The 15,669-nt window shown below is 33.3% G+C and overlaps 4 protein-coding genes and 1 long non-coding RNA gene across 6 annotated transcripts in view; 2 read left to right on the top strand and 3 right to left on the bottom strand.

Annotated features, from left to right (window-relative positions):
* The window catches only part of LOC104745329 (26S proteasome non-ATPase regulatory subunit 7 homolog B), a 6,934-nt gene extending 4,813 nt beyond the window's left edge, over window positions 1-2,121 (bottom strand). Inside the window, exons 1-8 of the mRNA XM_019236636.1 lie at window positions 1,814-2,121; window positions 1,343-1,435; window positions 1,176-1,257; window positions 887-983; window positions 664-739; window positions 453-511; window positions 179-301; window positions 7-64 (exon numbers count right to left, since the gene is read on the bottom strand). Coding sequence (XP_019092181.1) covers window positions 7-64; window positions 179-301; window positions 453-511; window positions 664-739; window positions 887-983; window positions 1,176-1,257; window positions 1,343-1,435; window positions 1,814-2,000 — 775 coding nt within the window. The 5' untranslated portion in view covers window positions 2,001-2,121. The remainder of the gene's footprint in view (window positions 1-6; window positions 65-178; window positions 302-452; window positions 512-663; window positions 740-886; window positions 984-1,175; window positions 1,258-1,342; window positions 1,436-1,813) is intronic.
* Window positions 3,172-3,738, top strand: LOC104745328. The gene is made up of 3 exons (XR_760743.1): window positions 3,172-3,292; window positions 3,366-3,453; window positions 3,659-3,738. It is a non-coding gene; the product is annotated as an uncharacterized LOC104745328 (long non-coding RNA).
* On the bottom strand, window positions 5,426-6,509 carry LOC104745327 (WUSCHEL-related homeobox 5). Its single transcript, XM_010466527.2, has 2 exons — window positions 5,911-6,509; window positions 5,426-5,820 (listed from the first exon to the last, which is right to left on the bottom strand). Exons 1-2 carry the CDS (start codon window positions 6,230-6,232, stop codon window positions 5,567-5,569), a joined length of 576 nt encoding a protein of 191 aa, XP_010464829.1. The 5' UTR covers window positions 6,233-6,509; the 3' UTR covers window positions 5,426-5,566.
* On the bottom strand, window positions 10,703-12,479 carry LOC104745326 (60S acidic ribosomal protein P0-3). The gene is made up of 5 exons (XM_010466526.2): window positions 12,144-12,479; window positions 11,988-12,056; window positions 11,662-11,760; window positions 11,172-11,564; window positions 10,703-11,074 (listed from the first exon to the last, which is right to left on the bottom strand). Exons 1-5 carry the CDS (start codon window positions 12,396-12,398, stop codon window positions 10,916-10,918), a joined length of 975 nt encoding a protein of 324 aa, XP_010464828.1. The 5' UTR covers window positions 12,399-12,479; the 3' UTR covers window positions 10,703-10,915.
* On the top strand, window positions 12,566-15,581 carry LOC104745325 (arginyl-tRNA--protein transferase 2-like). Of its 2 annotated transcripts, XM_010466524.2 has the most exons (6): window positions 12,566-12,927; window positions 13,176-13,214; window positions 13,393-13,543; window positions 13,777-14,862; window positions 14,950-15,250; window positions 15,371-15,581. In XM_010466524.2, exons 1-6 carry the CDS (start codon window positions 12,780-12,782, stop codon window positions 15,485-15,487), a joined length of 1,842 nt encoding a protein of 613 aa, XP_010464826.1. In that variant the 5' UTR covers window positions 12,566-12,779; the 3' UTR covers window positions 15,488-15,581. The 2 variants fall into 2 exon arrangements, with proteins under 2 accessions (XP_010464826.1, XP_010464827.1); XM_010466525.2 differs by lacking the exon at window positions 12,566-12,927 and having other exon boundaries at window positions 13,176-13,253.

The raw sequence follows: 15,669 nt of genomic DNA, 5'->3' as shown, positions 1-15,669 counted from the left end.
GCAAACCTGAAAAGGCCTTAACCAATTCGTTGACGTTCAAGTTAGGTAGCAAGTTGAATACATCCTACAGATTTTCAAAAGAGCATTTAGTTAGCTGAATTATCCTTAACAGCAATTACAGATATTGTGTTATAGCTTCTACTATTCAACTAAATTTAAGAGATGGGAATGTTTTAACCTGAAGATGGTATAAGATTTCATGGTTTAATGGGAGTTTTCCTTCAATTACAAGGTCAAGGTAACTCCGAATCTCCCGAAGTCTTGCATCCAATCCCTTCAGAGCAGTAAGTTTCGCAGTGACCTAAGATACAGTTCACAAATAATTTCAGTTTCCTCAAGCATAAAAGATATACGTTCCTCACATTTTTGTTTTGAGAGCAACAACCATATATTTGGATACACATTAAGAAGCTTGATAATGAAATGCTTAGGTTAGGTGTGAAGAAAATAACCTCAGTTGCCAAGGTACTGATGGTTGTGTCTTTTACATCCCTGAGCAAATGTTCCACACCTGTTCAAGACCACCCAAACAGCATAAACAAAGCAAGTAGGGCTCCAATTAGTTTCCTCGAACGCAATTACAGAAGAAAATATCCCATCATTGATGCACTAAAACAAGGAAATCAAACCATCAAAGAATTTGTTTTCAACAAGTGGACATACCAATTTCCTCGACTTCGTGAGCTGCAATTTCTGTTGGCACGTGTACAAACACCTGCTGGCTTTTCTGGGTAGCATTCTGCAGAGAAAAAAGTTCAGATCAAGGCAATTAGATATATGGATATAACTACACAAATAGCACAAATGCAAAAAGCAAATCAAGTATGTCAGATGCAACTTAACAGTCGAGCAAGTTATACAGTTAAAAAATTGGTTTGTATTTTACCTCCTTCACCTCCTCAACTGCATAGTATGCTTTTGTGGGAATTCCAAGTTCTTTAGGTTGGACATCAATAATGACCAACACTGGATTTGGTACGTAGCTGCAATACCAGAAAGAAAAATTAAAACCCAAAGTAATACAGAGATTAGGAATGCCAAGAGAAGTGAGATGGATTGTGAATGCTTTAAACACAAATGTTTATACATATATAACAGACCATCAAACCATGTATTAGACATCTCATGTCAAAATATATAAGACCGACTGATTCTACCTAAAGCCATTGTCTTACCCATTGAATAAAGCATGAACATCCAAATCATTCTCTCGAAGTTTAGGACCTGTGCTGTACCAACCCACAACATGCTCCTTAGCTGAAATCAAAGATTAAACAAGTCAGCACAAGGTTTTCCACATAGTCATACATACTCTTTAAGCATTATTTTTACTGAGCAATACCATTAATTCTCTTGAACATGTGAAACATGGATTCGTGGTAGTTGTGATCAAGAAACCAGATGCTAGAATCTTTGTCATCTTCCTCAAAAGGCACTGTAAAAACCGAGATACAAAAGTGTCAAACAAGTGATGCGCAAGCTTGTGAACAGGGCTCGTAGAGTAATGTAATGTGCAAAATCAAATGACACTTGTTAAAACTCTCTAAGAAACTAACCTAACCACCATATTAGGCTACTAGAACCAAGCTTGACTGATCCAACACAACTAAAGTATCACAGAATCAACTCAAACGAAGTCAATTTTTGCAACCCAAAACCTAAAAAAAAACCCTAAATTGACGAAACCGAATTCAATTTCACACAAGAACACTAACACATATCGAATTCTACAATTAGGGAGAGCTCAACAAAGCGTTCGAGATCTATGAGATCAAAAGAGAACAAAGAGGAAGTAATAGTAAAACCAGGGAACCTGCATAGCTGTTGGTGACGTCAACGGTACCACGGGAGGTGTTTCCGAGCAAAACGCCGACGACACGCTTGCGTGTGTCCTTGGCTACACGATTGTAATGGTCGACGATACTAAGCAAGACAAGTGGGTGAACGATCACTTTCTCGATCGTTCTTGCTGATATTTGCTGCGTCTTTATCACATCCATTGTTACGGGTGAATCAAATTTGCTTTGAGAAGCTACTCAATTCTTATCTCCGGTGATTATCAAACTTCCGATTTCGTTTTTTCCTCCGACGGAGCTTGAGAGAGTTAGCTTCTTCTCCAGGAAAACTCATTAAATCTTCTCAAAGCAATTTTTATAACGCACAATGGGTTTTAAACAGATAATGGGCCTTTTTAAAGCCCAATTATATGGGTTTTAAACTAATATTATTATTGAGACTGTAATACGTTTTTTATCTTATGTAAATATTTGAGATTTCATAGTGAAATTAACAAGTATATACGAGTAAGGACAGTCCAATTAATTTTTCAGATGTCACCAAAACAATATATTTAGATTTATAAGCTTGATGCAAATTTGTAATGTGGGGATGTAATATCCAAAATTTTTGATAGATAGATAAAAAAACGACATCTTATTATATAAAGTTTGGTTTTGAAAGTTACTCATTAACAAGATTTTGACATGTGTCAAGTTAGATTTTGACATGTGTAAAAATTAATATTTAATAAAAAGAATTTGATTACAATAAAAAATAAAAATTTTGTTTTTAAAATATTAATAATATAAAAAGATAATTATCAAAACTAACAGAATTTATAAAAAAATACAATTTTTTTTAATAATGATAAAGATATTATATATATATAATCATATTATCATTATTAAAAAAAGTTGTATTTTTTTTATATATAATCTCCTTATCCTATAATCATATTATATATATATATATATTATCTCTTTATCCTATAAAGCACAAGTCACCCGTCCAATCAAATTAAACCACATCAGATTTTTTTTTTCTTTTTAAATTAAAGAAAAACAAAATCCATTAATAAAAAAACATGATCGTAAATATATGGGCGATTTCAATTTTTTACTATTAAATTTTTTTAAAAATATGTAATCACCTAAATTCCTAAATTTATGCAACCACCACCATCACGTTCAAGAATCAAGATAAAACCGTTCATGGTTTTATAACTGTTTCATCTCCTATTTAACTCTCATCCAATTTATTTTCTTTTCCTATTTGATTTCCTTTCGTATTCCTCTCCAACATTTTAATTTTTTTATTCTCATTTATTTTTTTCATAACCTTTAATTTATTCATCTTTTTGTTTCTCATAATTTTTCTGATCATTATCTTTTTGTTTCTCATATTCATCTGATCATTTTTGTTTTATTTTTTGATTTTGGTAGTCTTTCTTCCTCTACATGGTTTTTGTGAGGTTGCTCCACAGGCTAACCAAAACGCAAAAGTCTATAGACAGGTTTGTGACTAATCTTTGTTTATATTAATTTTTCTTTATCTTATACTAATTCTCTTTAATTTTATTGATTCAGGTTGAATAAATGAAAGATTAGAGCTCCAATATTTCAAAGATAAACCTGGAGTAATTATTTGCATGGAAGTTATTGTCAGGATGATGAGGTATACAAACATGAAGTTAAACGCAATTAGTTTATTTATCAATTGTATCTTTATTTATTTTAGTAAAATAATCTGATCTAAACATTTCATAACTTATTTGAGATGGGAGATAGAATTGATTCGAGAACACCAAAAAATTACAGGAAGGAGAGTACGTGTTGTAATTTGAGTTTATTGACTGATGATTACTCATTGATGGTTGCAGATATTACCACCCACCCACGAAGTGCAAAACAAAGGGATAATTCTGAGATGAGCTTGGAAGATTAAAATTGTGGAGAAGATAAGTGTAGTTAGATTTAAATAAATTTGTATATTTTTACAATTTGTGATAAACTCTCTTTCTTATATTTTTTACATTGTTAATAATTTTACAGTTGTTACGTGTATATTAGAATTTGAGTCCATCAAATTTTAATATACCCGGGCTTGCCCGGGTGATAGTACTAGTTATATATAAGTTTTAAATTATGACTAATCATCTAAAATAAAGTCATTCTTAAAAAGTCTTGAACCATACACTGTAGATGCATTCACGTTGTTATTATAGTAACTTTAATCTTTAGATTATACTAGAATCTTGATTGATAATTTATCATTTATGTTATTATTGTAACTCAACTTTAAAACTTTTAAACCTATATAAAATAACATTACCATATAAATAATAAATATTCTTTAAGAATCAAACCCTAAACTCTAAAAGAGATTTTATAAGAAGAAAATAGAAAGGAGAAAAAAAAGAAGAGGATTTTAGATTACAGAACATGGCGGATTGCATAGTTCCAAAGCCGCAAACATAGCTGTGGTTCCCAGTGATGATTGTACGGTTCTTACAGGCCTCCATCATCATCACATACCCTTTGTTAGAAGGAATGATCAGATACTCCGCATAAACTCCCTCCTTTATTGATATCTGAAAATATCCGATATCTCCATTGTTGTTTTCAGGAGCGACTGCGATTGCATCACTAATCCTACTAAAGTTACATTTCCTGTCTTTCCTCACAGCTACGGTAGCAAATATCTTTTAAGAAACTACAGATTCAGATAAAATGGCAAAAAAATGAGGTATAAGCTCAACCTGGTACCTGAGACAACAACCAATAGTAAGGATTACAGATTTAGTTAAATTATTTGTTTATGTAAAGGTGAGTATCTACAAGCATTTTTCTTTTAGAATTAATAATTAACTATAATTTATTTAATTATGGTATTATAGTAATTAATTGTATTATTTTCTTATTTTTTCTTATAGAATTAATAATTTAAAATTAGAATTAGTACTATTTTTTTATATACATATATGAACTATCTTTTTATATTTATTAAATTGTTAAAAATTTTAATTTCTTATAATTTACAAATATGTTGAAACAAAGTTTTTGTATAACACATGACAAAATCTTTAACTGTTAAATTGATACCTGTCGCGATCACATGAGTTACTAACTTTGAAAACCAAAATTTATATAATAACATAATATTGAATACGCTATCAAATCATTCACCGATTGAAAAAACTTAAGAAAATTACATTAATTTCTTATTTTGATTATCTTATTTTTCTTACATTATGTTAACCACTAATTTTAACACATTAAACCTTTTCATACTTTAATCACTTTTCTGTATAAATTTCTTTTTACTATATGATTATAATAAATAATAATTGCAATTATATTGAAAATATTTTCCTTATTAATTGCATATATTTTTCTATTGAAATAAGTAATTTAATTAATAACTTTCCTATTACAATTAGTGATATAATAGATTGCTTTTGGTTTTATATATTTTTATGATTTTTTAATTTCCATTAATTAGTAAATAAATTTTCTTTTCACACATATCAAAATATTATCATATACTTGACATATGTCGCGATTATATAAATTATTAACTTTGAAAACTAAAATTTATATAATAAGATACTATAGATTCCATAATTCAGATTCTTATATCAAAACAAAAAGAAAATATTTAAATGAGCGAAGTTTTGTCTACGTCATAACTCATACATTGGATAATAATACAAGTCATAATTCAAAATACAACAAGATCTTCTTAAAAGGTTAAAGATATAATTATGAAGTGCGTGGTCAATAATAATTCAAAGAAAGCTTAATCGAAGATCTAACGGCGGTGGATGATGTTCCATCTCAGCTCCACATGACGAATATGGAGAAAACGACGGCGTGTTTGTGTCTCGAACATATTCACGGTACTGGTTAGTACTATTGCCTCTAGCTCTTATTTTCTCAACCTTGGAGTTGGAGTCTTCGAATGGATTCACCGGGAAGAGTTGTAACGTCTCTATCACCTTCTCTTCCTCTTGACATTCTTCTTCGTTTATCTCAAAAACATCTACAGTAATATATATCATATCATCCATATCAAATATTTAATCTATAAAACAATCTTATTATAGATTGTAAACCTCTAGAGATTATGTACCTCTACTTGATGGTTGATGGTAATGATGATGTTGATGATCAAAATCGATGGAGATTTTACGACGTTTCTGCCTTTCTCTAGCCTTATGGTTTTGGAACCAATAGAAAACGTTCTTGCTCTCGATCTTTCCGTAGAAACTGAGCTCCGTGGAGATCTTCTGAATCTGATCAGTGGTCGGAGTTCTAAGACCGGCTCGAAACAGATCCGTCAGTATCTTCAACTGCTCCACGGTTGGGTTCCACCTCCCGCACTTCGTCCCCGTCCCTCCTATTCCTCCGTTGTTGTTGCCACGTAAGGTTCGACCTTTCACGGAGTACGACATTTTCAGATATTATCACTCAACTGTTTACGATTTAGGGCCTGTATATTAATCCGTATATATAGAGGAGATTAGTTCATACTAAATTATTATGTTTTGGGATTTATTAAGGTAAAAAGAGAAATGAATTGATAAAATTGTCGGGGGGAGAGGTTTTCGAGTTATGTGTCGTTTTATGATGATTTGTTTATTACGAAATGCATGCTTTGTTTTTTTTGGGGATTTGGGAGAGACTGATCTTTGCAGATTTGATCGTTTTCTTTATCCTAACCTATCTAGGCTTCTGTTCCATGTACTTTGTATATATATTATATATTGTGTTGTGTGTATATCTCCCATTACCATAACTCAAGTTTTATATCAAAACCAACAATTGAGAAAAAGAGACATCAAATTGATTGATTGATTTGAAAAAAAATATTGATTGACCTTATTCTCGTTTGTTGTGAATTCGCATGCACAATCGTCTTCAACATAATTTGTTACTATTAAAAGATCAAACACCCCATTTACTAGCTATAATGGTTTTTAGTTGTACGTAGTAAGCTTGAAATAGTTCTAAAATAAAAAATTCTACGCATATACGTTATTTAAACAGATCAGATGGCCGGTAAGTTTGATATGATTGAAGATGACAAGAATAATTACAAGCATATATATCATTGTGTGAACAGATTGCAGTTTTGTCTTTCTTCCACAGAAGATGTGACACTTGAGGAAGTCTGGTCGGCAAGTGTAGACAGGAAATTTGAAATTTTAGCCACTTTTTATATATAATTTACATATATCTGAATCATATAAATTTACAAAAGAAAAGCATTCACGTTCATTATTAGATAGAACTAGAAGGTCCGGCATACACATGTACTAACTATCTATAGTAATAACTAATAACTAATCAGTCCAACACCAGAATATTTGTTAAAGCTATTTTATTAAGTCATCACGAACTCTTCTCTAGAATGAAGAATGTTTAAAAGATTTTTCTCAAAAAAGAATGCTGAAAAGATGACTGTTCTATACTTTTCGATTGTGGCTAAGACTGTTTATTTATAGTCTCTATATGCTACATTAACAACTAAATCTGTTTTTTTAAAGCTTGATAAGACGATACTAACACAAACCAGTATACATATTTACATGCATGTTTTGTTTTGTTTTTTTTTTCTTTTTCACTTTTGGTCTTTTATTTTTAGTTAAATGTATTTTAGTATAAACCTTATATATATATATATATATATGTGTGGGCTATGATCAACAAAGTATTTCACTTCAAGTTCTATATGTGCAACACATATATATGTCTTAAATATAACAAATTTGAGAAATGTGCATAGTCTTGTTTTTTTACGAGAAAATTATGTTTTTTTGTTTATGTTTTTTTTGAAAGAAAAAAAAAATTTATTTGGCTTATTTGTATTCATTCATGTGTGCGTCAAATTGTCTTAATGGTGAAGACTTAGATGAGACATGCACGGGACGCTAAGCAAGACGAAATGGTCCAAATAATAAAATGACAATGTGAATAAAACCAAACATTGTTTTTATAAACAAAGTACCTCTCCACTAAATAACATAACAGTACTTACAAATATCTTTTGTCTCTCTGCATATAAACTGCATCTTGTTTTTAAAATTGATCTATTCGTTGTCAAAGTCAAAGTTCACGTGGCTTAAATTACTTGGAATCATCCCAGTTAGTTTACATAACATCTTTGTTTAGTTTTTATTTTTGTTAATATCCTTTTACTAACCTCCTAAATATTAATTAATTATCTACAGTACTTTATATATATGTATTATAAAACTTCTTAACAGATATCTCATGCAACCTTAAATCGACCAGTTCTCTTCTCTCTAGTCAAAAGTAAGTAGATTTGTGAATATCCGTTATTTCTATCGGTTTATATAGACTTTATGATTAAAGATTTGTGAGATAAAGTAAGCATGCGCCCAATTACTGGTTTGAGATAACAAAAAATGCTACGAGTTTTACATCAAAAAGTTAAGATTGCATGTCGTGGATTTGAGATTATTAAAACTCTTGTACGCAAACACTCTCGTATAGGATGCCCCGGCCCTAAACATTTTATAATTTCTTATTTTGGAAGACTTAAAGTTGTATATGCCCTTATATAATTATAGACTAGTTTGCATAGTTTTTACACAAGTCCGGGTTCCAAGTTTCGGGAGACTAAAAAAGCAACCTAATTTCTTTTTAAACAACAAATAAATGAGAGAGTAATCAATCAACCTGTTTGTGTTAGTGCAATGGACACCTATGAAAGTTGTCCAAGCCTCAATGGACAACACTCTTGATTTAAGTAACTGCTGAGACAACTTTACGAACAAAAAGTTACAGATATTAATAATGAAAGAACTAGCTACAAAATCATCGAGAAATTAGTTTAATAAAAGTATAGTCCTTAGTTTTATACGATATGATTAAATTTAATATGTATTAGTATTTGAATTAAAATTATACAAATGCAAAGTCGCAAACCAAGAAAGAAAGAAAAAAGTGTTTGGCTAATAGTGTTCCGTGTTGCACATCAATATGTAGTGTTTTAACATGGTCAAAGGCTTAAGCTTTGTCTCGCTGTAGAGTAAGTATGAATGTATGATCAATAAATTTGCAAGATATATAATCTGAATATCCAATAAACTTCTTATGATTGAATTAAACATGATTCAGTAGTATAAAAAAAATTATCACCCAAAGACGTTTTAACTTATATCAAAGAATGAGACAAATTTTGTTACCTGAATTCGTTCCAACATAACAAACTGATCAACATAATTGGTTCAATAACATAAACCATCAAGAAATCCACATTTTTGAAAATATTATTTGAGTTATATATAATTTTCTGAGAGGAGAATTACGTTCTCATCGTAGTCAAAAAAGTTGAAGCCGGTCTCACATTGTAATGCCCACTAACATTCAATTCCCTATGATGTTTTTCATGCACCACATAATATATACAGTACTATACATTTTGTTTTGTTTTGGTTTTGGACGTCAATATATACAATCTGTATGTTCTCCTCTTTATTAAGATATTTGAATCGAGTATTAGAGTAATACTATTATACTAATAAAAATTTGATACGACATCAGTTTGGGTACTAATTCTTGGCAAGCGGTAATTTAGGCTCTAACTACTAGGTCAATGTTGTAGTATGTATATATTATCTAACTTGTTTTTTAATGGGTTCGATGTATCGTCTTCCTACTAGTTATCAAAAGGTTCAACGAACACCAACTCTTAAAAGAAAATTCATCCCAAGCGTGTAACTTTCCTAAGTAATTTTCTTATTTGATAATTGCTTTATAGATTTCCTTCTAGAAACTTTGGAATAACCTTGTAGGAAATTGTATATTAGTATATAAAAACTTACTAACAATGGTAATTCATTCAATATTAACATGACGAATGAAATTGTTGAATAAAGATTTTGGAAGACAATTGAATAAAGATTTTAGTATATTAGTTCACAAGCTTACATTTTAAAGGAGTCATGAGTCTTATGACATGGGGAAGAATTTAAGGTTTAGAGATTTGTAAAAAGTTCCGACATGTATTGGTCTTCTTTGTCTTTTGTCTTCTCTGTATGTCCAGTTAAATTTCCCACTTTTTTCTAAGCACTTTAAGATGCGTAAGTGGGAGTAAAATAGCTTCACTTTAACATTTGATAAATCAAATTATTAACTTGATCAACTGATATAGCTAATGGTTTTTACTCCAGAAAATACCTTATTTATGAACTAAATAAAGCTTTGGAAGTTATTGTTTTTTCTCAATAGCTAAAATATTTGTGTTTTGTCAATAGCTAACATTTTACAGATTTAACAACACACGGACTAATTTTAGGCGTGTGATAGATAGCCTCCAAAACTTAAATGCATAACATATTCTCTACATATTTCATAGTTACACAAATTAAGCAGAAAAGTAGGAAACCAGGATGGTTTCAAGGCATGAAATTAGGGCACGCGTGAGATCTTAGGGCAAAGAGCCTAACGGCGAAGGAAAGCATAAGAACATATATACGTAAACTTTTTCATCGTTCAATGGAAAAGTGTAATACCTCAAATATATCGTACGTTTTGTAAAATCGTGTTTAGTGTCTTCTTCATCAGAATACTTTTAGAAGGCACACGACAGTGTACGTATATCAATCGACAAGTTTTGGCAAGCAAATGTGACATTGTTTTGTTTAAACACAAGGTTTAAATCTACAAAAGATCAATTTTTTTCTTTAGTTTATCTAAATTATAGTACCCTGGTAGGTACATTCCAATATGAGTCAGTGACATAACTTTAATCCTACTGCATATGAGAGGTATCGAGCAACAAACATCGATTTATACATATCGTACCATGTACATTTCCTACTTAAGCTACCAACTCAATCGTTTTTCTGATGGAATCCAAACAAACATAACAACCAAAACATTTTGGTCTCTGATTGTGTTAAACCCAAATACTGTTGTGTTTGTGTTTACTAAGAAAAAACATATCATTTCTTTTCTACCGAACATATCTTTTGACGTTGGTAAATGAAGTCTTTCCAAAAAAGGACAATAAAATAAAATCTGAATTTGTTTTAAACCAAACAAAACTGAGATCAACATTACTACAAACGAAGCACCACGTATAAGCCACGACAAAAAGGCAAAACCTACTCTTCGTCGAACAAACCGAAACCACCATCATAGTCTTCTTCGTCTGACTCTTCTTTCTTCTCCTCTACCTTAGCAGCACCTCCAGATTGTGCAGCACCACCACTACCTGCATCCGCAGACACTGCCGCTGCAGCAACAACAAACTTGCTAGGATCCTGCATTCCAAATTTACACCCGAGAGTTAGCATTAAAGAACAATAATCCAAGCTTCAGGAACTATCACATAAAAAGATGTACAGTTTAACGACTAACCTTCAAGAATTCCTTGACCTTCTCTGCTTGAGGGAAAGTGTAGTCAGTGGCAACAGCAATAGCCAACGCATTCTTGTAGGCATTGATGAACATGTGTGGCGCAGCAGCAAGAGTAGGGTAAGAAACAGCTAGAGCCAAGGAAGTAACCATGGAGATACCAGAAGCAAACTTCTCCACAAGTTGATCTTCTGTAAGATCAAGAACCTCAGGGCTAAAGACTGATCCATTGTCATAAACGGACTGAACAACAAGACCATATGAGAAAGGTCTAATCCCGAGCTTGGCTAGAAGGGCAGCCTCAGAAGACCCGACCTTGTCACCTTGCTTGATAAGCTCCACAGGGGTGATAATTTCGACAGTACCCTTGTTAATCTTAGTTGGAATGTTAAGCACCTAAACATTCCAAAAACACATTCATGTTTCAATAAACACAGATTTCGTATTCAAAACAAAACCAATGGAGCATTACAAATGCATGATTAAAGCAAACCTGGAAGAAAGATGTCTGAGATGGGTCGAGACCAGTGTTACCAGGTTGAACAACCACATCAATTGGAGCAACCAAACCCACACGAGCAGGAGCACCAACCTGTCCATATCATAAAAGACTTCCATTTACAAATCCAATCACATTTAAAGAGAAAGCATAAAGCTTTTACACAATCCAATACACATTGAAAGAGAAAGCATCAAGCTTTTACACAATCCAATCACATTGAGAGAGAAAGCATCAAACTTTTACACAATCCAATACACAATTTGATACAAATGAGCTACACAGACTAATCAAACATTTGCTATAAGAACAAAACCAACCTTGTATTTGGCAACCTCCTCGCTCACTTCCTTAAGGTCACCCTTGGTGAAGATTAAACCAACATTTCCCTAAATACCAAACACATAAACAATTGCAAATTACAAACCGAGAAAAATCTCAAATCTCCAACATTTTCCGAGAAGCTGAAATCAAACCTGAAGCAGAGGAAGGAGATTCAAAACGGCAGTGTTTCCAGTGTTTTCGGAGTGGATCCTAACGGAACGTTTCATCATAGTGTTCTTCCCCATGAGAACCACTGAGTCTCCACGAAGACCTTTCCTGATATTCTGAAGCTGAGTCGATCCGACGTTGTCGGCGGCAACGACTAGGATCTGAGTGTATTCGTCGATAAGCTGACATAGCTTTGCGTCGTAAGCGATCTTCTTCTCTGCTTTCGTTGCCTTCACCATTGTTGCTTGCTAGATAAAAAAAACTCAAATGTGTCCACTCCTCTGTTTCGGAGTGTGTTAAGAGGCGGCGGATGAAGGAAGCTAGGGTTTTCGCGGCGATCCGAAAATCTAACGGTTTGTAATTGTTTGTTTAACTTCTGATCTGACGGCTCTTGTTTACTTTGTTGATATTAGGCTTTAAGGCCCAAATTGACATCATAACACGCGTGACGTTTTTTTCTAATGTTAAAGAAGGGAACTTCGTGTCGTTTATTTTGATAAAAACCACAGAACGTTGATCTCTTTTTCCAAAGAAAAGCAGGAGCTTCTTCTTCATCGGGAAAGGGAAATGAGCTCACCGTGACTATTCATCGTTGTGATTGTGAATTCTCTCCGATCATCATGTCGTCGAAGAAAGCGAAGACGAAAGATAAGGCAAGTAGCAGTCGTGGCGGAGGCTTCGGCGGAGAGAGTATAGTCGCTGATTGTGGACTTAACAGATCCACTTGCGGTTACTGTAAATCTTCTTCCCGCTCCAGTATCTCTCACGGTTCGTTCCCTCGCCATTGAAACTTTTGAAAATTTCTTTTTTCCTAGATTTGGTCGTTGAATTGATCTGACTCATTCAGCTAAGTCGAATAGAAAAAGATTAGGAAAATTTGAACGATCATTGAGCATCATTGATGCTTTTACCTGAACGAGAAAGATATGTGATTCTTATGTTTATGAAACTTACCTAATGTCCATGGTTTGTATTGATAACTCAGTCTCAGTGATCGTGTCTCATTACCATTTCAGGGTTATGGACAGAGAGTCTCACCGTTAATGACTACCAAGGTTTGTTGCATCCACTTCTAGAGAAGTAGAGATTGATAGGTTTGATTATGTGCAAGCACAAAACTTTGAACTTTATCTTCGATTCAATGTCCTCTGTTCACCATTTTGATTTATGTTTTTTTGCTCTTTCTGAGTTTAGTGATCATTTTGATGTGTCTTTGCTTTTCTTTTTGAGTAGCTCTTCTTGACCGTGGATGGAGACGATCTGGTTGCTTCCTTTACAAACCTGAGATGGAGAAAACTTGTTGCCCTTCTTATACAATCCGTTTGAAAGCTAGTGATTTTGTTCCTTCTAAAGAGCAGCAGCGAGTGCGTAGAAGACTGGAAAGGTAATATATGTATATCTATGGATGCACTCTTCTCCTTCCTTTCTTTGGATCAATATATGAAATTTGTACCACAATAGGATTCTTTTTTTTTTTCCCAATTATGTTTTAAAACCTTTCTTCTTGCTTTTAAAACGTCTTGCCAAAATTGTGTAACCAACTTCTTCAATGGAGTCTCGAAATGGGAAACTGCCTTCTCTTTTTTAACTGTTTCTGTGATGTTGTTGTGTGCAAAGGTTCTTGGATGGTGAACTAGATGCAAAACCGAGTGAGCAAACAGAAGAGCAAGACATTTCTTTCTCCCGTGAAGTTTCAGTGTCGGTGAGAAAATCGCTTGGAGCTGCTAAAACAGAACAAAACAATGAAGTGGAACCAATCATGAAAGATTTGTCTGAACAAATTGATAATGCGGTACAAAGATGCATACGAAGTGGGGAGTTTCCTTGTAATATTCAGATTCCCAAAGCTTCAGTGAAGAAAGTTATCTCTGCTAAAAGGAAGAAACTAGCTGAAGGGTCAGAAGAACTCTTATACACCAGCAACATTGCTTTTCCAATAGCAGCTGCTATAAAACACACACAAACACGTGAGGAAGGCGAGAGAAACAAAAAAGTTGAAGAAAGCAGATTATTACCAGAGGTTGTGTCTGAGAAACTGTTAAGCGCAATGAATAAGGTGGGAGAATTTACTGGTTTTAAAGTTAAGGTCTGCAAAGGCCATATCAACTTCCTTTCAGCTACCCGAGTTACTTCCTCAGATAGAAATGAAGAAGAAGGCCTCGGTACTACAATGACAAAGTCTTCTTCAAACAACCTCCATGCAAGAAAGAGGAAGCTGGAGATGCACTTGAAAAGGTCGAGTTTTGATCCAGAGGAATATGAATTATACAAACGGTATCAACTGAAAGTGCATAATGATAAGCCGGAGAGCATCTCGGAGACTTCATACAAAAGGTTTTTGGTCGACACTCCATTGATTGAAGTTCCGCCTTCAAGTTATGATGATCAAGAAAAGGTTCCTCCTTGTGGCTTCGGTTCTTTCCATCAACAATACCGAGTTGATGACCGTCTAATTGCTGTTGGGGTGATCGACATTCTTCCTACATGTTTGTCGAGTAAATACCTATTCTGGGATCCGGATTTTGCATCCTTGTCTATTGGAAACTACTCAGCTCTGCAAGAAATCGATTGGGTGAAACAAAACCAAGCTCATTGCTCTACCCTTGAGTATTACTATCTTGGCTATTACATACATTCCTGCAGCAAAATGAAATATAAAGCAGCCTATCGTCCATCCGAGCTTTTATGTCCTTTACGTTACCAGTAAGTTCCCAAAAACACAAAAGTAAGACCACATTATGTTGTCATTTGAGGGAGAATCTAATTGCTTTTCTTGTATTTTCTTCTCAGATGGGTTCCGTTCGAAGTAGCCAAGCCTCTGCTTGATAAAAAGCCATATTCCGTCTTGTCCAATTACACTAAGGTTTCTCGATCATCATCATCATCTCAAGCTTCTGAAACCCTAGGGGAATCCACGAGTGAACATGAAGACATGGAACAAGGGGTTACAAATGATGATGATGATGATGATGATGATGATGATGATGATGATGAAATGTATAACTCTGATGAAGACTCAGACTCTAGAAGAAACCGAAGTGACATTACCAATATCCTTATCAGTTTTGATGGACCTCGACTTCGATACAAGGTACGATCAGTATGACAGTATCTCGCTATCATTGCTCTCTCCTTTTTTTTTTGTGTGTGTTTTTTAAGATCATCAAATTCTCAATCTTTGTAAAAACTTGTTAAAAACTTGTCTTTGAAGGATATACCACGTATCAAGAATCGGATGGTTCTGAAACAACTGGAATCGAGGTTGGTTAATTACCGGAAAGTCGTTGGAGCAGAGCTCTCAGAGAGAATGGTGTACGAACTCCGGTAACATTAAAGCTTAACTCAAGCCACTTTAAAAAGCATTTTGTAACATTATTAACAGTAATATCATGTTTCTCTTAATTTTGATCTAATTCTACATTTTCTCCAAAATTTCCCAAAATATGATTCTATGGATAGAAATAGTATATTAGTTTTCCTTAATTTTGAAACCAATGTATGTATTTATCT

This window comes from Camelina sativa, chromosome 15, assembly GCF_000633955.1.
Source record: "Camelina sativa cultivar DH55 chromosome 15, Cs, whole genome shotgun sequence".
Classification (NCBI taxonomy): Eukaryota; Viridiplantae; Streptophyta; class Magnoliopsida; order Brassicales; family Brassicaceae; genus Camelina; species Camelina sativa.
Note: the sequence above shows the minus strand (reverse complement) of the source record. Positions and strands in the feature narration are given on the sequence as shown.

Coding starts and splice junctions, on each gene's coding strand:
- LOC104745325 (XM_010466524.2), top strand. CDS start 12,780: ATGTCGTCGAAGAAAGCGAAGACGAAAGATAAGGCAAGTAGCAGTCGT. Junction 12,928..13,175: donor CCGCTCCAGTATCTCTCACG/GTTCGTTCCCTC, acceptor TTACCATTTCAG/GGTTATGGACAGAGAGTCTC. Junction 13,544..13,776: donor GTGCGTAGAAGACTGGAAAG/GTAATATATGTA, acceptor TTGTGTGCAAAG/GTTCTTGGATGGTGAACTAG.
- LOC104745327 (XM_010466527.2), bottom strand. CDS start 6,232: ATGTCGTACTCCGTGAAAGGTCGAACCTTACGTGGCAACAACAACGGA. Junction 5,821..5,910: donor CCATCAACCATCAAGTAGAG/GTACATAATCTC, acceptor ATATTACTGTAG/ATGTTTTTGAGATAAACGAA.
- LOC104745326 (XM_010466526.2), bottom strand. CDS start 12,398: ATGGTGAAGGCAACGAAAGCAGAGAAGAAGATCGCTTACGACGCAAAG. Junction 11,761..11,987: donor AGGAGGTTGCCAAATACAAG/GTTGGTTTTGTT, acceptor TGATATGGACAG/GTTGGTGCTCCTGCTCGTGT. Junction 11,075..11,171: donor AGGTCAAGGAATTCTTGAAG/GTTAGTCGTTAA, acceptor TTTGGAATGCAG/GATCCTAGCAAGTTTGTTGT.